At 44.8% G+C, this 21150-nt stretch overlaps 1 protein-coding gene and 1 pseudogene across 1 annotated transcript; both read right to left on the bottom strand.

Annotated features, from left to right (window-relative positions):
* Positions 1–1878: 1878 nt before the first annotated feature.
* Positions 1879–2486, bottom strand: LOC135886285 (olfactory receptor 4D5-like; annotated as a pseudogene).
* A 14881-nt stretch (positions 2487–17367) lies between these two features.
* Positions 17368–18342, bottom strand: LOC135886835 (olfactory receptor 6B1-like). Its single transcript, XM_065414625.1, has one exon. It carries the CDS (start codon positions 18340–18342, stop codon positions 17368–17370), a length of 975 nt encoding a protein of 324 aa, XP_065270697.1.
* Positions 18343–21150: the final 2808 nt, after the last annotated feature.

Consider the following 21150-nt stretch of genomic DNA (forward strand, 5'->3'; position numbering starts at 1 on the left):
GACTGAGGAGAGGCTGACTGGCTTGTAGTTCCCTGGATCCTCCTTCTTCCCTTTTTTAAATATGGGCACTACATTAGCCTTTTTCCAGTCATCCGGACCTCCCCCGATCGCCATGAGTTTTCAAAGGTAATGGCCAATGGCTCTGAAATCACATCCGCCAACTCCTTTAGCACCCTTGGATGCAGCGCATCCAGACTCTTGTGCTCATCCAGCTTTTCTAAATAGTCCTGAACCACTTCTTTCTCCATAGAGGGCTGGTCACCTCCTCCCCATACTGTGCTGCCCAGTGCAGTAGTCTGGGAGCTGACCCTGTTCGTGAAGACAGAGGCAAAAAAAGCATTGTGTGCGTTAGCTTTTTCCACATCCTCTGTCACTAGGTTGCCTCCCGCATTCAGTAAGGGGCCCACACTTTCCTTGACCTTCTTCTTATTGCTAACATATCTGTAGAAACTCTTCTTGTTACTCTTAACATCCCTTGCTAGCTGCAACTCCAATTGTGATTTGGCCTTCCTGATTTCACTTCTGCGTGCCTGAGCAATATTTTTATACTCCTCCGTGGGCATTTGTCAAATCTTCTACTTCTTGTAAGCTTCTTTTTTGAAGAGAAGAAATAAAGGGCAATTTGGCTTAATGGATCTGGGAGGAGAAGGCATCTTGGGAATTGATGTCTTCAAAGAATTAAGAGTGTTCGTTGATTTTACCAACAGGGTTCTATGGGAAATGCCTCCTGGCGCGTCCTGGAAACCAGTGGAGATTTCAGCAAGCTACCAGATAACATCCCTTAAGGCATCTGAAGAGCTGAAGTGGCCCATGTGCACTAGCCAGCAACAGCATCTAGCCATTCCCATGGAATTGTGTTTGCTCAGCAGGTCTAGCAGGAATAAAAGGAGTTGAAAATTCTTTTGGCCATAAAAATCTGACTTTAGTACACCCGGATTACATATGCATTCAGTAAGAAGATGCCATTTTTACTTATTTCATTTCCATAGTGGAACAATTTTTTAAACCAATTAAAAGTTATAAATATTGAGCTGCTAAGTAAAGAAAAAATATCTCACAAAGTTTCAAAAACATTTTCATTTGCAAATAACTGATTATTCCTTTAAAATAAAATATGTGAAATGATTGATTTGAGGATTTCCCCCTGTTTTTTCCTACCTTTCCCACCTTTTTCTCTTTTATTATTTTTTACCCATTTTTAAGGTAAAAACTAGGAAGAGGAGTGGAAAAAGCAGAAAAAAACCCCTAAATCAATGTAAGAAAATATTTTTCCCCACTTTTTTCTCAGAAATTTTGGAAAATATACAAAAATAATGTTTTTAATATTATTTCCAAATTTTGGTAAAAAGCTACTGTTAAATAAGTTTCTATGAAAAAAAGATTGGCCAGTTCTGTTTATAAATGTATTTTTATGTCAGGATTAGTGGAAAAAGCAACCAAAGAGAATTTTAGTTTAAACTTTATGGACAAAAATAGAACTAGAAATGTTGTATAAAAGAATTAACTCTAATTATCTGTGAAAGTAAAGAATGAATTTTAATAAATCACACTGCTTACTAATCAGATGAGAAACACTAATATTCAACAACTGTGTATAAGGAGAAAAGAATAACATATAATATAATATCCATATTACTAATTTGGAACATTCTATAATAACTGAGCTCCTGGCCTATTGTTTCCAATGGATTTCTACTGATTTATACCAGCTGGCCCCAGAGACCTCATTGATGATTCAGGCCCTTGGATGTGACTTATTTCTGAACACAATTTTTCATGATTGAGCAGCATTTGATCTCTTTTCACATGACGTATATATATCCCCTGTATGACATATTGAGATCTGGTTTCTAATAGCAATGACCCTTCAAAAATAAATCATGTCTCTATTTTTTTTGCTGGCATCAGCATTCTATTCAGCAGTCTCCTAATGGCCTTTTTCATCTCGGTGTTTCTCAGCGTGTAGATCATTGGATTTAGCATGGGGGTGACTAGAGTGTACAGGACTGAGACCATCTTGCCCATGGGGAGTTTCTTGAAGGGCTGAGCATAGATGACGATGCCTGGAATGAAAATTAAGCTCACAACAGTGATCTGGGCTCCAAAGCCAAAGCCTTATGATTTCCTTCCATGACATGTGTCTTTATCTTGACTAAGATGACAGTGTATGAAGTGAGTAGAATGATGAAGACTATTATGAGGAGCAGCCCGCCATTGGAGACCATCAGTATTTCGATCAAGTAAGTGTTGGTGCAGGCCAGTTTGATGACTTGAGGGACATCACAATAGAAATTGTCTAGGACATTAGGACCACAGAATGGTAACTGGAGTATCAGTTCAATCTGCACAATAGAGTGAACAAATCCACCTAGCCATGCCCCTGTCATCAGCCCCCCACACACACTCCGGTTCATGATAGTCAAGTATTGCAGTGGTTTATAGATGGCCACATACCTATCCACTACCATAATCACAAGACAAAACATCATTGCAGCACCGATTAAGTGGAAAAACATCTGGAGGAGGCACGCACTGAATGAGATGATATTGCATTGAGAGAGGAGACCTGACAGCAGTTTTGGGGCATTAACTGAGGAATCGCTGATATCTAGATAATACTTAGTCCTGTCATGAGTGCAGGGGACTGGACTAGATGACCTCTCGAGGTCCCTTCTAGTCCTATGATTCTATGATTTTACCCCATTTTTTCAACTGTAGGATTGGCGGTTGAGAATGTAAAAAAGTGTGAAAAAAATACAGCACTCTCTCACATTTGAAATGGAAGAAGCAAAAATACTGAATCCAAATGAAATTAAAAGTTTATTTTATTTTGACATTTTCTAAAGAAAAATTCAGAACGTCCATCCAGAAAAAATGATTTTTCCAATAAAAAAATGTCGATTCCAACAAATCCCCTTTTATGAGACTGATTTTTTTGTGTGCAGATGAATGTCAACCACTGCTAATAATCTCGTGTGTAGAAGACAGTGACGTGTCACTGCAAGTGTGAGCAGTGGTGGCTTGGGACAATGAAAACTGGGGAGGGAGAGCATAGCTGTGTCACTATTCAGGGTTATTCACGGTGTCCAGACTGAATCACTACTACCTGCTTACAGCATGAGAGAGGCTTGTCTGTACCCAGCAGGGTAAACCCTCCCCAAACACCAGCTTTAGACAACACAAGCTCTCCACTTTGAGTTCCACAGGTGCCACTCTGTCCCAATGGAAACTAGCAATTTATACAGCCCACTTTGTCACACTTGAGTGCCCAGTCCCCTCTCTTCTGGACACCTGCATTGCACACCGATTCCCTGCCTCTGCGGAAGTCGTGCACCCCAGCTCAATGGTTTCATCACAGTTCCACGCTCTTCTTGCCACAAAGCACTTAGATGTGTCTGTGATGAAGTGGGAATTTTCTTAATGTTTTTATGAATACTGTGTGTGCCTCAGTTTCCTCTGTTCATTGCACAAGTATCTAGGTGGTAAGGCAAGGTTGTGTGATGGTTGCAGAGACCCTTACAGGGTAGGTGTGACTGCCGTCTATCTCCCTGGATCCAGACAATGGCCGGAAACTCTGTATTCTGGCAACTGATGGCCTGGGCCCACCCTGCAAGAGCCAGACATAGGAGTTGGAGAACAAAGAGAGAGGTGGAGGTCAGGTGACTGGTTTGCCCAGGAAACAGCACAAAGGATGGAGGAGGGGCAACTGGGCATGACTGACAGGGGGCTTCTGGAAGCTGGTCAGTCTCCTGGTTTGGGATTCAGGGGAGCTGGGAGAACCAGGGCTCTGGATCTCCCCATGATGGACTTTGCTGAATCTTCCTGCTTTCTGTGTTAACAAAGATCTGTTCTATGCTGCATTCCATATGACTAATAAATCCTTCAGTTTTACAGCGCCGGCTGAGAGTCACTGCTGACTGTGAAAGTTGGGGTGCATGGCCCCTTTGAGGGGGGGTGTAAGGCTTCCCCAGGTGTCCTATTCAGGTGGACTCATTTTGGGAAGCTCATAGCGTGAAACAGGGGTGCTGAACGCTCCAAGGTCAGACCCAAGAGGCACTGAAGCCAAGGAATTTTGCTCTAGTGAGAGTGTGCCCTGAGGGATTTTCACATTACAAGAGGGTCCTGTCTGAACATCATTGAGAGCAGTTCTAGACCACCAAGCCTGTGCTCCCATGATAGCATCTATAGTAAAACCACACTGAAGTTTATTTAACAGAACTTGAAATAGAGATTCAAAATGAAAGCAAGTATAAAGGTTGGAAAACATAAGGTTACAAGTAATGGGGGGGGGAGGGAGAACCAAAATGCAATCCATAGCCTACACTTATTGACAAGTTATTTTCCAGTCTGATAATGTATTTCTTACCAATGGTTAGTCCTTGTAGCACCAGACCAGTTCAAAAAGATGGGATACACCTTTCATGAGAACCCCCTCTGTAATGGACAACAACTTGTGCTATTTCTTCATCTTTTATACAATTACAGACGATTGTCTCTTACCCCTGGGGCCCATTATTTGGACAATTTTCTTGTTTTGTCTTTGTAAATCCTCAAACCAGCACCTGGTCCTGAGAGTAAGCATAGGGCTGATCCATGGATGTCCATTGTTGATTGAATGAGCCCTGAGACCCACCTGGTCTCATGTGATGAAACTTTGCTGTAATAGTTTGGAACCAAAAATGCTACATATTACATAACTCTAAAATTATTTCTCATGTAAACATCACACCATGACAATCAGGTAGTTTTTAGCTTTTGGCACAGATCACACACAACCCCCTGCAATGAAATATTGAGAAGATGGCTGGATATGGGGTGATATGCCTGCTTGTATATATCTGCATCACAATTGCCCACCACCTCTAGATGTCGAATACTCACTATTCTGGTGCAGCTCTTATGGTGTGGATGTTTGAGCAGGATGAACTCATGATCTACAAGCATGAACTTTTACTGGATGAGTTAAGGGACTGGAGTCTTTAGCTAAAACATTGTGTGATACCCACAAACCTCTATACATGTTCCAGTTAGTAAAGGGAATCAGAGAGGCAGCAAACGTTAGCATGGGCTACACATTGATCACTGGTAGAAGTGTGGCTTTGGAACGTTTCAGGCATTCTTAGGCTTGGATTTTCAATTGACCTGAAGGAAGCTAGGTGCACAATGGCCATTGAAATTCTGGAATGGGTCTCCTTTGAAATTCCAGTATAAAACTATTAGAAAGCTCCAACATGTAACCTTTTCTAATAGAAAGAAAAAAGCCCATGCTGGGAATCTCACTCTGTTTTTATCCACAGATCTAGGCACCTCTCTGGACTCCTTCTGGTTTTCACTTCCCACCTCCATGTTGCCTCAGAGATATATCTTTCAGATCTGAGCAACATAGGCTCCTGCCATGGGAGAAGCAAAATGTGAAGCCTGATCTACATGTAAAACACAGGTTGATGTAGCTACATCCCTCAGGGCTGTGAAAAAACATTGTGACTGTAAAGCATAGTTACATCAACCTAGCCCCCACTGTAGAGGCACCTCATGAAAGGTGAAGAATTTTTTGATCACCTCTCAGAGAATTGGATTATCTACATCCCCCCAGCAATAACAATGTCTATCCCTAGTATCACATTGCACATTTTGTACATCAAGAATCAGTACCTCTCACAGATGGCTGTGGCTGTGATCTCAGAACTGGCTGCTTTTAAATGACCAGGGATGACCTTGGGAAATCAAATCTCAGAGCTGTTCTTTGCTCTCCTGACCAGCAGGAGAAGATGATCTGGTTCCAAATAGGGGACAGCTGCAGAAATCTTCTCTTTATGTAATTACTGACCGCCACTTGAGATTGGTGCTAGGAGAAATGACTCTCAAATCCCCTTGAGCTTAACTGTGCATGATCAAGAAAATTCCCTCTGTGAAGAATTGGGGATACTTCCACTGGAGGAGTCATTAATACGTTCATGGAGTGTTTCAATTTATGTGTTTATGTTAATTACTCAAATACAAAAGCCTGTGAAAATTGCCTTTTGTGCAGAGTCATCTGGGTTTGATATTTGGGACACAGTGCAAGAACTGGACATTTGGCTGGCCTCCAAAAGAAATACCAGGATTCCTGGCAGTGAGATAGAAATATGATCAAGGGTTTAAAGCACAAGAGAAGTAATTAGGATATATGGTTTGCATGCCAATTTTAAATGGGCAATTCGGTCTAATGACTACAGCAGGAGGAGATTGTATTTCTGGATCCCTTACGTTAACGTATTTTCTCCAAGTGCTCTACTGCTGACATTTTGGTGAAGTCTTACTGAAAGGTTTCAAAGTATGTCTGATTCTGGAATCAGCAGCCAATATATGATCAGTGCCCCCAAACTTCAACACTGAAGATCAACAGGCACATGGGAACTTATTGTGTCAGCAAGGAACTTGGAACAAACATCTCCGAATATTCTTATACTTAATCTTATCAGGCAGGACAGGAATAACAGTAATGGGACCCTGATTAGTACTTTGAATAGAAAAGAAATCTAACATGTAGAGTTCTGATGAGGCCTTGTCATTATGGGTGTTACGAGCACCAGCTTCCCTGACTTTTAATTGTACTTGTGTCCCTAACCAGTGCAGTGCAGTGGTTTTCAAACCTTTTTTCTGGTGACCCAGTTAAAGAAAATTGTTGATGCCCTAGCTTAAGGTGCAGGTGTGAGGGCTGTGGGGTGGGGCCAGGAATGAGGGGTTCAGGATGTGGGAGGGGGCTCTGGGCTGGGGCAGGGGGTTCGGGTGCAGGAGGGGGTCAGGGCTCTGGGTTGGGGGTGCTGACTCTGGGTTGGGGTCAGGGATGAGGAGTTTGGGGTGCAGGAAGGGACTCCAAGTTTGGGTGGGGGCTCAGGGCTGGGGCAGGGGATTGGGGCGCAGGGTTGGAACACAGACTTACCTCGGGCAGCTCCTGGTCAGCAGCACAGTGGGGGTGCTAAGGCAGGCTTCCTGCCTGTCCTAGCACCACAGACTGTGCTTCACCCCAGAAGTGTCCAGCAGCAGGTCCAGCTCCTAGGTGGAGGCGTGCAAGCGGCTCCGTGCGGCTCTCATCCACAGGCATCGCGTCCCCCAGCTCCCATTGACCAGGTCCTGGCCAGGGGGAGTGCGGAGCCAGTTCTCTGGGCGGGGGCAGCGCACAGAGCCCGTGCGCCCCCAGCCCTGCCTAGGAATCAAACCTGCTGCTGGCCATTTCCGGGGCACAGTGCGGTGTCAGAACAGATAGGGACTAGCCTGCCTTAGCTGGGCAGCACTGCCAATGGGACTTTTAACGGCCTGGTCAGCGGTGCTGACCAGAACTGCCACGACCCAGTGCCTGACATTCCATGACCCAGTACTGGGTTGTGACCCACAGTTTTAAAACCACTGCTTTAGTGCTTATCACATTCCCAAGTTGAGGGAGGCTGGCTGAGAATTTAAAGAAAACTAAGAGACACAGGGTTTGTCTTCACTACTGGGAGATCGACGTTGCTGCAATCGATGCAGTGGATGTCGATTTAGCGGGTCTAGTGAAGACTCTGGTTTTCCAGCTCCCTGAGAAGAGTAAGGGAAGTCGACCGGAGAGCATCTTCTGTTGACACAGCTCAGTGAAAACACCGGGGTAAGTCAACCTAAGCTACGTCGACTCACTTACGTTATTCACGTACCTGGAGTAGTGTAACTTAGGTCTACCTACCCTGGTAGTGAAGACAAGCCCTTAGATGCACAAATCATTTAAGTCTCTTGGGTTACAGCTACACTGCAATCATGGGGTGTGGTTGAAATTTACCTAGAAATACCCAAGTTAGCATTAATCTAGCTGCCTGATTACCAACAGAAATGAAGCACTGGCTTCAGCATGGGGTATAGAAATCATCTCAAAGCCCTGGGTAATTATGGAAACCTTACCAGCAATAAGAGTTTTATGTAAAAAACCAGGCCCTTCTTGACCACTAGGTATCCCATATAGCTAGCCTGCTTCCTTGCCTTTATTATATTCAGCTGTCTTTATTATATTTAACTGTAATGCAAGAGCCCTACAGGGCCTGTATACTGTAAGACATTAGCTTAAGCAAGTTAACATAAGCATGGTTAAGTAGGCCATAACCTTTGGAATAGATTGATGGCCCAACGGTTACCTTTAGATTTTGGAAATGAAGGGGAGCTTGCTCAGTGGTAGAAGTTGGAACTTAACAATAAATGGTTACCGCAGGAAAAATGGACGTAATAGCCACAAATCCACTTAAGCAAGAAGTGATGAGTATGATAATGAGCTGAAATGGCATTGATGGACTATAAGGTGGATAGAAAGCTGGCTAGATCGTAGGGCTCAACGGGTAGTGATCAACGGCTCCACGTCTCGTTGGCAGCCGGTTTCAAACAGAGTGCCCCAAGGGTCGGTCTTGGGGCCAGTTTTGTTCAATATCTTCATTAATGATTTGGAGGATGGCGTGGATTGCTCTCTCAGCAAGTTTGCAGATGACACTAAACTGGGAGGAGTGGTAGATATGCTGGAGGGTAGGGATAGGATACAGAGGGACCTAAACAAATTAGAGGATTGGGCCAAAAGAAATCTGATGAGGTTCAACAAGGACAAGTGCAGAGTCCTGCACTTAGGACGGAAGAATACCATTCACTGTTACAGACTAGGGACCGAGTGGCTAGGCAGCAGTTCTGCAGAAAAGGACTTAGGGGTTACAGTGGACGAGAAGCTGGATATGAGTCAACAGTGTGCCCTTGTTGCCAAGAAGGCTAACGGCATTTTGGGCTGTATAAGTAGGGGCATTGTATAAGAGGGACGTGATCATTCCCCTCTATTCGACATTGGTGAGGCCTCACCTGGAGTACTGTGTCCAGTTTTGGGCCCCACACTACAAGAAGGATGTGGAAAAATTAGAAAGAGTCCAGCGGAGGGCAACAAAAATGATTATGGGGCTGGAGCACATGACTTATGAGGAGAGGCTGAGGGAACTGGGATTGTTTAGTCTGCAGAAGAGAAGAATGAGGAGGGATTTGATAGCTACTTTCAGCTACCTGAAAGGGGGCTCCAAAGAGGATGGATCTAGACTGTTCTCAGTGATACCTGATGACAGAACAAGGAGTAAGGGTCTCAAGCTGCAGTGGGGGAGATTTAGGTTGGATATTAGGAAAAAACTTTTTCACTAAGAGGGTGGTGAAGCACTGGAATGGGTTACCTAGGGAGGTGGTGGAATCTCCTTCCTTAGAGGTTTTTAAGGTCAGGCTTGACAAAGCCTTGGCTGGGATGATTTAGTTGGGAATTGGTCCTGCTTTGAGCAGGGGGTTGGACTAGATGACCTCCTGAGGTCCCTTCCAACCCTGATATTCTATGATTCTATGAATACATTAGCCTATAGAATAAGTGCACCTCAACATTATGTTTGTATTTGGGCATGATAGGCTGTCCCCTTCACACCCTGCCCTCTGTGACCTCTGTGCAGACCAGTCTGTCACATCCTGGAGTGCAATCCAGACTAGTGAGGAGCTGTGTCACCACCTGCCCTGTAAACCTGGGTGCCTTAATTGCTCTGTTGTTGTGATTCTCTTCTCTGGGCACCAACAGCCAGTGTAGAACTTGCTGGAGGTCAAGGCATGGCTAATATATGAACCAAAGTAGGTGGTGAACCGAAGAACGCCTCGCTAGAATATTAACCACTAACATAAACACATTCCTAGGAGGATGGTACAGGAACACACAAACCCCCTGTAAGATAAGGAGGAATGACAGGATAATGGAAGAGGATGTTTTGTTCAAACTATCAGGTACAAGATACAAGTCTGGTAACTAATAACATCTGGAGTGTAATACATAACTTGTTTGTCTCAATGTATAAAAGGAGAGTTATAAATGAATTGACAATGACTTATCAATATTCCTTAACTGCAGGGTACATGGCCTCACTATATCAGACACAAAGTGTGCACAGAGGTGATAGAACACAGTTTCCATCCTGCATCCCTTGTGTATGCAAAAAAACCTCATGGTCCCCAACCTGCATCCTTTCCTTAGCGAAAATAGAGTTATAGGAAGGGCAACTTTGTATTGGCCTAGGGGACAACACTATGTGATGGGCAAACATGTGCTAGTGAACCTATAGCTTGGTATGCAGGTTTACTGATATTGTGCTTTGTTGACAATTAACCCGGTTGACCTTTCACCACCAAATTGAGCCTGTGGTCTTTCTTTATGATTAACGTTGAGGTCTGCTGAATCAGCCAGCTACAGTGGCTCTTGGGAACAACAGAAGATCAACCCAGGGAAAGCAGTGCACAGAGCAGCAGGCAGCAGACAAGTATGCAGGTCACACCCTGTGTGTCTGTGCATCCCTGGATCAGCAACTGTGACTCCAGCAGCCTGCTAGCAACACCCTAGTCACACTCCCTGGTCTCCAGCAGCCTTGGTGGCTACTCACAAGGTGACCCCAATACACTCCCAGTCCTGACTTTTCCCAAAACTATGTGCTCTGAAGTATCCAGCCCTCTCCTGCAACATTCAGAGAAATAATAAAGTTTGTTTTCTCCTTTAAAGAGAAAAAACACACTACAGGTTATTAACTGAGCTGGGGTAAATACACACTTTCCTGCAAACACAGCACTGAGACAGTTTATTGTAAAAATAAAACAAATTTATTAACAAAGGGACATAGGTTAAGTGATGCCCAGTAAAACCTATTAAAAGTAGAGATGGTTCAAAGCAAATAAAAGTGAAAACACACACCTAAAAGCCTAAAACTTAATCTAGCAAGGTACAAGCTTTGTTCAAGAAGCTGTTTTCCTTGACATTCTTCCCAGCCATGGCTCACTTTCCCTCAGCCAGGACCTCGCAGAGAAGTACAAGGTGTTGACTTCCCTCGTGTTCCTAGGTGAAGTATCTTTGCCTACACAGATTTCTCATCTATATTTAATTCCCAGAGACTTCAACACCTCCTTGGCTGAAGGACACATCTTTGTCAACCTGCAATAGCTCTGGCCCTTTGTGACTGTCTAATGATGGATGCCAACATGGCTTCTCCTCTCTCCTTATATCTTTCCAGATTTACTGGTTTGTCCCCAGATTCAGGATGACCTCATACTATCCATCTCGTCCTGTGGACTTCCCCTCCCCCTGCTGATTTCTATGTAAATGGGTCTTCCATTGTTTTTGGTCACACCTTGCATAACCTTTGCATTACTAGACAGGTAGATAGCTGTGGGCATGTATCTGGTGCAGATCTCTGAACTCCTCTGACATGTGTCCTGTTTTGGTGGAAAGGGAGACTATGGTGCACATCTACATAGAGTGGGTGAGGCTGCAGCCCCTCTTCCAGCCATAGGCGATGCATGGGGGGGCATGCAGGTCCAAATTCCCTGATAGAAATCTGTCCTTCTCTGGCTGCCCCCATCCCCATACATGCTCAGCCCCAGTCCCTGGCAGCCAGGTCTGGGCAGGGAACAGAAAGAGTGGGACCAGCCACTTCTCACACTGGCTGCTCCAAGTCGCTGCTCTGTGCAGCATGGTGGCTACATGTGAGAACCTGGCTGGGGAGGCACAGTGGGAGAAGGACAGAGCCTCCCCTCCCACAGGCAACTCTGGTGGGGTAAGGAGAGCATGGCAGCCCTGGGCTGGGTGGAGGGCAGTGGGTCCATGGGCAGAGGAGACCTGTGGGGCGGTCAAGTTTCCTCCCCTTTAGATTGTGCCTCCCCAGTATTAGTAGGCATGAGTCATCTATGCATTTTTTCCTGCACCTCCTCATTTATACACATCCTATCCATAGCCCGAAAAAGTTGGGAGACCTTCTTGTCAGCTTCCTCCCAGATAGCCATCCATCACACCAGGAGGAAGAAGCTGGATGAGGGGAGGGGGTAATCTAGGACAGTGGGGCCTATTCCCTGTCCCTCATCCCATCACACCTGAGTTCCTCTGGGTGGTGTCCCCTGACTCCTTAAGACACCTTTGAGGAGCAGTGGGTGCTATTGGGGGTTCTCTGCTAGGTGTCCCCCTCTGGATTCCTGATTTTTTAACCTTTAATCTTCATTCCCATCACTGTTTTTTTCATTAGTTTTCCATACTATTCACTTGTGGCCCAGGTTCAATAGCTCCTTCCCCTCGGTTGAGGGAGCAGGCCTTTAGCTTTGGGCAGGCTTAGGCCTGAGCTCTCTCAGTAACCACAATAAGGGCAGGAGAATTTACAAAGCAACGTGAAGCCAACAATTCTGTTTTCCTTCTCCAAACTGAGACAAGCATAAAGCAGCACACAGGCTAAAATATACCTTCAGAGCCTGATTGGCCAAGAATTACTTGCAGAAATAACTCCATTGACTACAAGGGGCCAAATCACGATATGTTTACTCAGGGAAATCTCTTTTTTGTAGGCACTGTAAGTTTTGCCAGAGTAAGAACTGAGCAAAAGCTAAGAAACGGCCACAGGATTTAGGCTGGGAGTTTGAAAGGGTCCTGCCTGATTTAGGTGCCCAAATCTGTTTAAAAGTCAATTGTATTTAAGTGCCTATCTCCCTTAGGTGCAGTTAAAAATTCCAGCCTTTGCCTATTGATTCCAGTGATAGTTTTATCTGAGTAAGAACTGATCAGGACATCAGTATGTGTCACGTTTATTTTGAAGTGGGTTTACCTGAGTAAAAAAAATCAAGGCCTGTGGTTTTGGCCCACTGATTTCATTGTGAGCTTTCCCTGAGTAAGGATTGAGTAAAACCAAAGTAAGGATGAAGGATTTGGCCAATGGGCTTTAATGGGATTTTTTTCTGGCCCAAGCAGTGAACTCTGTATCATGAATCAGCACAGACATTTCTCCACATGACTTTATTACCAGGAGGTTAGTTAAGAGGAATCACACTTTTAATGAGAGAAGGATGCTGAATTTCCTTCAGTGACTAACTAGATGCATTATTAGCTTGTTCTTTTCTCTCCACTCACTTGCTTTCAGCACCATTTTTTTAACCCAGTCCATGAGTTTTTTAAACAAGATTTGGGTGTCGCTCATTAGTAGGAATTGGTTGAGGAAACTGTGTCTCCAAAAAGCAACAAAGAGTCCTGCGGCACGTTATAAACTAATAGATGTATTGGAGCATAACCTTTCGTGGGTGAATACCCACTTCATCAGACACATGTAGTCACCCACGAAAGCTTATGCTCCAATACGTCTGTTAGTCTATAAGGTGCCACAGGACTCTTTGTTGTTTTTTACAGATCCAGACTAACACGGCTACCCCTCTGATACTTGTGTCTCCAAAGTTACACTAATTAGCATGGGCCTTTGTATGTGAGAAGAAAAAAGAGAAAAATATTTTGCAAATAATTAGATCCAACAGTGTAAACATTGAGCTCTTTAAGTCACAAACTGTAATGCATTGTCTCTAGCCCTCAAACAATTGTGTGTAGCTCTTTTCTTCACACCCTCCAATTTTTCAACATCCTGTCTAAAACCTGGACACCAGAACTGGTTGCTGTGTTCTGATAGCCAATACCATATACTGTGATAAAATCACCTCCCAGCTTCCACTCACTACTCCTCTGTTTATACACCCAAGGCATACATATGTCTTCTGCCACAGCATTGCACCATGAGCTCATGTTCAATTCTTTGCCTACTATGACCTTTAAATCCTTTTCAAAGTAACTGCTTTCCAGGATATAGTGTATGTACGACCTGTATTCTTTGCTCCCAGATCGATGACCTTGAATTAGGCTGCATTAAAATGTATTTTGTTTGAATGGGCCCATCTTACCATGTGAACCAGAACACTCTGTATGACTGCCCTGTCCTCATCATTACTATCACTCTGCCAGTCTTTCCATCATGAGCAAATTTTATCAGCAGCGATTGTATATGTGAGTGTATGTATGATAGTGGCTTGTTTGCCTTCATGTTTGTGTGAACAGGTGCTAGAATATTGTATGTGGCTGATTTGTTTGTGTAACTGATAGATGCAGGGCCGGCTCCAGGCACCAGCAAAGGAAGTAGGTCCTGGGGCGGCCAATGGAAAGGGGCAGCACTCTGTCCGTTGTCGGGGCGGCACGTCCGGATCCGGCGGTGGCGGCACTTCGGGGGCAGCTCAATCGCCTGCTCCGGATTGGTGGCAATTTGATGGCGGGTCCCTCACTCGCTGTCTTGCTCCTTGGCGGCAGCTCGATCGGGTTCTTCTTCTTTTTTTTTCTTCTGCCGCTTGGGGCGGCAACAAAGCTGGAGCCAGCAATGGATAGATGTATTTTTGTATGTGCTTTATATGATACACTTGTATTTGTGCGAGTTTATGTGTGTGATACTTTTGCATGTAGAATCATCGAATCATAGAGTTAGAAAGGACCACAAGGGTCATCAAGTCTAACCCCCTTTCCCTATTGTTCTTACAGTTAGGAAGTTTTTCCTGAGATTTAAATCTAAATCTGCTCTGCAGTAGTTTGAACCCAATGCCTCTTGTCCTCCCCTATCTGACAAGAGAGACCAACTTTTCTCCATCTCTTTTATAGCAGCCTTTCAAGTATTTGAAGACCGCTATCATGTCCCCCCATAAGATCCTCTTTTGCAAACTAAACATACCCAATTCCATCAGCCTTTGCTCACATGGCTTGTATTCCATTCCTTTGATCATTTTAGTCGCTTGCCTCTGGATCCTTTCCAGTTTCTCTACATCCTTTCTATACATTGGTGACCAAAACTGGACATGGTACTCCAGCTGAGGCCTAACCAGCCCCGAATAGAGTGGTACTATCACTTCCCATGACTTGCATGCTATGCTTCTGTTAATGCAACCTAAACAATTTTTTTTTTCAACAGCATCACATTGCTCACTCATGTTGAGGTTGTGATCCGCTACAGCTCCCAGATCTTTCTCAGTAGTGCTGCTGCCAAGCAAGCTATCCCCCATTCTGTATTTGTGCATTTGTTTTTTCTTTCTTTTTTATATAAGGTAGATGTCCGTGTATTTCACACATTCATGTGCATGTGAGTTTTAGTGTGTAATCAGGCCCGGCGACTGTGAGGGCAAAGAGGGCAAATGCCCAGGGGCCCGGGTGATTTAAAAGGGCCGGGGGGCCCCCAGCTGCCGCAGCTTCCATGGTAGCAGCGGCCGGGAGCCCCAGGCCCTTTTAAATCACCTGGGTGGGCCGCAGGGCTCCTAGGCACATGCGACCACACTGGCCAATCACGCTGGCCTGCGGGGCCCCGAAAGCACGGGGTCTGGTCGGTTGCATGTGCCTAGGAGTGACGGGCGGTCCCAGAAGTGACAGATTTATCACTTCCGCCCCAGGCCCCACCCCCCCAGGGACGGCCCTGGCCCTGGCCCAAGCCCTGGGGACCAGAATTTCTGTCAGTGGACCTGTGTGTTATATAATTATATGTGTCTTCACATATAGATATATATTTGTATCTGTACTTGTTCCTGAGATTTTTCCGTGGGTATATGTGTGGACGTGTGGAGAGGGAGCATTGGCGGACCAATGTGTTTGTATTTTATAGAAGATCTGGAAAATATGTCTAAAGAGAAAGATCAGTTAATATATAGGTCAATTATTCCCATGTGTAATCTTGGAAAAATAGGCTTGGAAGAATTCAGACTTAATACAAATCACAATACTCAGCAATCATTTGGTTATTTCTCTGGCTGTCCAACACACACACACACACACACACTCACACACCCCTCTTTCCCCCTCTATTGTTAGCTATCATCAAAATTTAACAAAATAAATTAAACTATCATTTGTGGGATAAAAATATGTGATGTGTGTGAACATATTTGTGTGTAGGGCTTAAGAGTGTGGGCAAGGGAGTTAGTTTTGTGGGATAGGTGTTCATTTGTCAGTGAGGGGGTGTGTGCAAAGTTTGTTTGGAGGTGTTATGGGGAATGAGATGTGGGGTATGTACAATGGATTTCTGTAGAGAAGGTTCAGTGTGTTGAGAGGTGTAAGATGGAGTATTGCTGAAGAGTGAGTGTGTGTGTGTGTGAGAGAGAAAGAGAAAGCGGTGAGATATATGTGGGGGTGGAGTATATTGGAAGATGAACTTCTTAGTGGGGGTGTGAATTTCAAAGAGAAGTGGGACGTCTTTGTGTGTGAAGTTAGGGTCTTTGTTGGACTGGTGTATAGCATCTGAAGATGTGGGTGTCCAATGTGTGGGTGTAGCTGCAAGGGATGTGGTTATATATGGGGTGTGGGGTGGTTTTGATAGGGGATGGCATGATTATATATATGAGGTGACTATATGTGTGTGCATATGAGGTACAGGTATGTGTTGGCTCAAGTTATGTCGGGGTGATGGGCTGTGAGGGGAGAGTTGGGGTGGGTGGAAGCATTGCAATGTTAATGTGTGGGAATGTCACTGTGAGGTATGTGTTTGTTCATATTCAGGTTTGGATGTGTGTGGGGGTGTTGGCTGGAGGTGTGTGTTGGATATCTGTGGAGTGTTAGGGATGTTGGGATATCTGACACAGAGTTGTGTGGGTGTTTAGGTACGTGAGATGTGTGTGGATGTATTTGTGTTTGTTTGTATGCTTGGGTATGGAGTACAGAGAGGGAGTTTGTGTGATCTACATGGGAGTTAGGAACCTCACCTGCTTAGGCCTGTTTGAAAATCCCACTAGGCACCTATCTGCATCTGTAGGCATTTAAATACCTGTGAAAATCTGGCCCTGTTAACCAGATGGCAGGGTCACTCTGTGTCCCCCGTTCCCTCTTCTGGTTTCCCCAAAATTAATAGGGTTCTGCCCACTGGTGCCTAGAACAATCCATGAAAATGTGGACTGGGCATTCAAGCATTACCATATCGCAGAGAAACAAACAGAGAAATACCATCAGGTTGAATTTAGGGCCTCACTTTGCTCAGCCAACAAACCACTTAATAGACTTATTTTCTTTCAAAAAAGTGTGCTTCACAATGGTGAGTGAGGCCTGTTACCTTGCTTCATGTCACACAGGGGGTCAGGAGCAGAGCAAGTAATAGACTCCATGAATCCTGAATCTGAGTCTCTGCTAATATGACACACTCCTCTCCCATAGCTAGGTGTACAGCCCAGGAGTCCTAACTCCCATCCCTCACCTGCTTTAAGCCACTAGACCACTAGACCACACTCCTCTGAAAGAGCCAGGGATAAAACCCAGAGTCCTGACTCCCTGCCCCCCGCCCTCCGGTCTAAACCATTAAACCCCACAATTCTCCAAGAGCTGTGAATAGAACGCAGAAGTCCTGACCTCCCCCCCCACACACACTTATTTCTTTCTCTAACTGCAATGCAGAAATGGGAATAGAACCCTAGTATCAATTGCTGACCAATAGCTTCCATCATCATTTAAACCATTGACCTTGGTGGATAGGAGAGGCTCACATTGAAGCCATCCAGAATCCCCCTCCTTTTCTCCTAACTATCCCAGTTAATGAGTCCAACCTTCTTCCAATTCATCATTCTTCTGCTGCACAGCACCCTCCTCAGCGCTTCCTTCATTTCCTTGTTCCTCAGGTTGTAGATGACAGGGTTGAGGAGCGGGGTGACTACACAGTAGAAGACGGAGACCACCTTGTCTGCCTGGAAGGTGTAGTGCACCGTGGGCCGGACATACATGAAGGTGACAGTGCTGTAGAAAATGGTGACCACGGTGATATGGGAGGTGCAGGTGGAAAAGGCCCGTTGTCTGCCAGTGGTGGAGGGCATCCTGCAGATGGTGGAGATGATGTAGCAATAGGACATCATAGTGAGCAGGAAGGAGCAGAGGATGATGACCCAGGCGAAGGTGAAGAATATCATCTCGCTGACTGAGGTGTCTGTGCATGAGAGGTTCAGCACTGGTGCCAGGTCGCAGTAGAAGTGGTTGATCTTGTTGGGGCCGCAGAAGAAGAACTGAGTGGTAGAGATGGTGAGGGGCAAATGGCCAATGAAACCACTCACCCAAGAGCCAACAGCCAGCCGTGTGCAGACCTTTTTGTTCATCAGGGTGCTGTAGCGCAGCGGGTAGCAGATGGCAATGTAGCGATCATAAGCCATCACACTCAGGAACATGCACTCTGTGGTTCCCAAGCAGAAGAAGACGTAGAATTGGATGATGCAGCCCGACACAGATATGGTGGTCCTCTCCACCATGAAGCTGGACAGCATCTTGGGCACGGTGACCGTGGTGTACCAGATCTCTATGAAAGAGAAGTTGCTCAGGAAGAAGTACATGGGTGTGTGAAGGCGGCTGTCCTTCCACACCGTGGCAATGATGGTGGCATTGGCCGTTATGGTCAAGGCATAAGCAAGGAGGAAGAAGGTAAAGAAAAAAAAGGCCTGCCATCTTCGTAGGCTATTGAACCCTAAGAGGATGAATTCGGCAACAGCACTCTGGTTTCTGGCATCCATCCTTCACTGTGTTTAGAATTGGAGAAGGAGTAAGAAGAATATGAAATAATAATAATAATAATAATAATAATAATAATAATAATAATAATGGTGAAATATAATGTAAATGTTACTGCTCTGAAAGATTTTAAATGAAGTTACCATTGTGGAAAGTGGACAGACTGAGGGTCTCTCGATCACTCTCTCTTTTTGTATTATGTCCATTATAGATTCCAAGATTCTAAGGCCATAAACAATCATTCTGATCTTTTAGTTTGACCTCCTTTATAGCACAGGCCAGAGAACTTCCCCAGAATCATTTCTAGAACATATTTTTTTTAGAAAAAAGCATCCAATCTTGATTTTAAAATTGTCAGTAGTGGAGAATCCACCACAGGACTTAGAAAATTGTTCCAATGGTTAATTACTCTCATTGTTAAAAATTATCCCTTATTTACAGTCTGAATTTGTCTAGCTTCAACTTCTGGCCATTGAATCAAGCTATACTTTTCCCTACTAGATTGAATAGCCCGTTATTAAATATTTTTCCTGTGTACATGCTTATAGACTGTATTCAAGTCACCCCTTAACCTTCTTTTTCTTAAGCGAAACAGATTGAGTTCCTTGAGTCTATCACTATAAGGCAGGTTTTCTTACCATTTAATTGTTGTGGCTCTTCTCTGAAACCTCTCCAATTTATCAACATCCTTCTTAAACTGTGAGCACCAGAAATTGACATAGCAGTGGTTGCATCAGTGCCAAATACAGAGGTAAAATAGTTTCTCTATTCCTACTCGATATTCCCCTGTTTGTGCATCTCAGAATCCCATTAGTTTATGTTCAGAGGATTATCCACCATGATCCCCAAATCTTTTTCACTGTCACTGCTTCCCAGGATAGAGTCTCTCATCTTGTAAGTATTGCTGACATTCTTTGTTCCTAGATGCATATGTTAATATTTAGCCATATTGTTTGCTTGTCCCCAGTTTACCAAGTTATCCAGATCATTCTGTATCAGTGACCTGTCCTCTTCATTATTTACCACTCCCTCAACATTTCTGTCATCTGCAAACTTGTTCAGTGATAATTTTTTTTTTTTTGTTTTATTCACAAGATTATTGATAAAGATGTTAAAGACTGTAGGGCTGTCAAGGCTGTATCCCCACTTTGAACTTTAGGGTACAAGTGTGGGGGCCTGCATGAGGACTTCTAAGCTTAACTACCAGCTTAGTTCTGGTCCGCTGCCACCATTCCCTTCCCTGGGAAGCTTTTAGAAACCTCTCACCAATTCCCTGGTGAATACAGATCCAAACTCCTTGGATCTTAAAACAAGGAGAAATTGACCCTTCCCCCCTCCTTCCTTTCACCAACTCCTGGTGAATACAGATCCAAACCCCCTTGGATCTTAAAACAAGGAGGAATCAATCAGGTTCTTAAAAAGAGGCTTTTAATTAAAGAAAAAGGTAAAAATCATCTCTGTAAAATCAGGATGGAAAATAACTTTACAGGGTAATCAAACTTAAAGAGCTCAGAGGACCCCCCTCTGTCTTAGGTTCAAAGTACAGCAAACAGAGATAAACACTCTAGTAAAAGGTACATTTACAAGTTGAGAAAACAAAGTGAAACTAAGACGCCTTGCCTGGCTTTTTTACTTACAAGTTTGAAATATGAGAGACTTGTTTAGAAAGATGGGGAGAACCTGGATTGATGTCTGGTCCCTCTCAGTCCCAAGAGCGAACAACCCCTTAAAACAAAGAGCACACACAAAAGCCTTTCCCCCCCCCCCAAGATTTGAAAGTATCTTGTCCCCTTATTGGTCCTTTGGGTCAGGTGTCAGCCAGGTTACCCGAGCTTCTTAACCCTTTACAGGTAAAAGGATTTGGAGTCTCTGGCCAGGAGGGATTCCACAGCACTGTACACAGGAGAGCTGCCACCCTTCCCTTTATAGTTATGACAAGGGCCAAGAACCGATCCCTGTGGGACCCCCTAGAAACACTCTCTATCATTGGGGAATGAAGTTCTCAGTGTCTCATTTCAACATGGTCCAACATGGTTTGAGTTTCCTTACATACAGGCACATATAAACAAACAAAGTATGCATCACCCTGTACTGGGTCCCCCCCCATGGTGCCACCTGGAACTGGGGTTCCACTGAGCCCTCTGACCCACCAGCCTGGGCTCCCTCTCACACTGTGCTGCTGTGACAAGCTGCAAAGCCCTCCAAGCTTGTACTTTCACCAGCGTTGACACAGGTAGGGGCACACCCAGCTGCAGTTACATACAGGCTTTCTAACCACCAGCCTCCCAGCCTAGGACCCCAGAGCAGTACCATCTGCCCTGGTCAAAATCTGGTCAGTATATGGTTTTAACACCCAGTCCGCCTCTCCCTCAATGAGGACCATGCACACTGTTGGCAACCAAGCTGAGATTTTTCCCAGACACCTTAGTCAAACTCACACTGGTTTGCACCTCATACAGTCTTCCAGGTGCTATTACCGAGAGTGGGAGCACATCGGGGTCACCAATGTCATCAGATGTTTGGCTCTGTGTGTGTTTTTTGTGTGCTGTCCCACCTCTACACAAATAGCTGGCACGGCAGACCTCAATCAAACTGCCCAATGACCACAAGACTTGGGTAAGTAGCGAAGGCACCTGGCCAGGTTTATTGTTGACAAAGCACGGTAATAGCACCCGGCGGACTCTACGAGGATACTAAGACATGTATGCCCGTGACAATGGACTCAGCTCAGTCAGTGGAAGGACTTTCCACAGCGCCGTAGGCTGGACAAAGGGTTAAGGAGAGGTATTCCAACATCTATAGACTGAAGA

Source organism: Emys orbicularis, chromosome 12 (genome assembly GCF_028017835.1).
Source record: "Emys orbicularis isolate rEmyOrb1 chromosome 12, rEmyOrb1.hap1, whole genome shotgun sequence".
Classification (NCBI taxonomy): Eukaryota; Metazoa; Chordata; order Testudines; family Emydidae; genus Emys; species Emys orbicularis.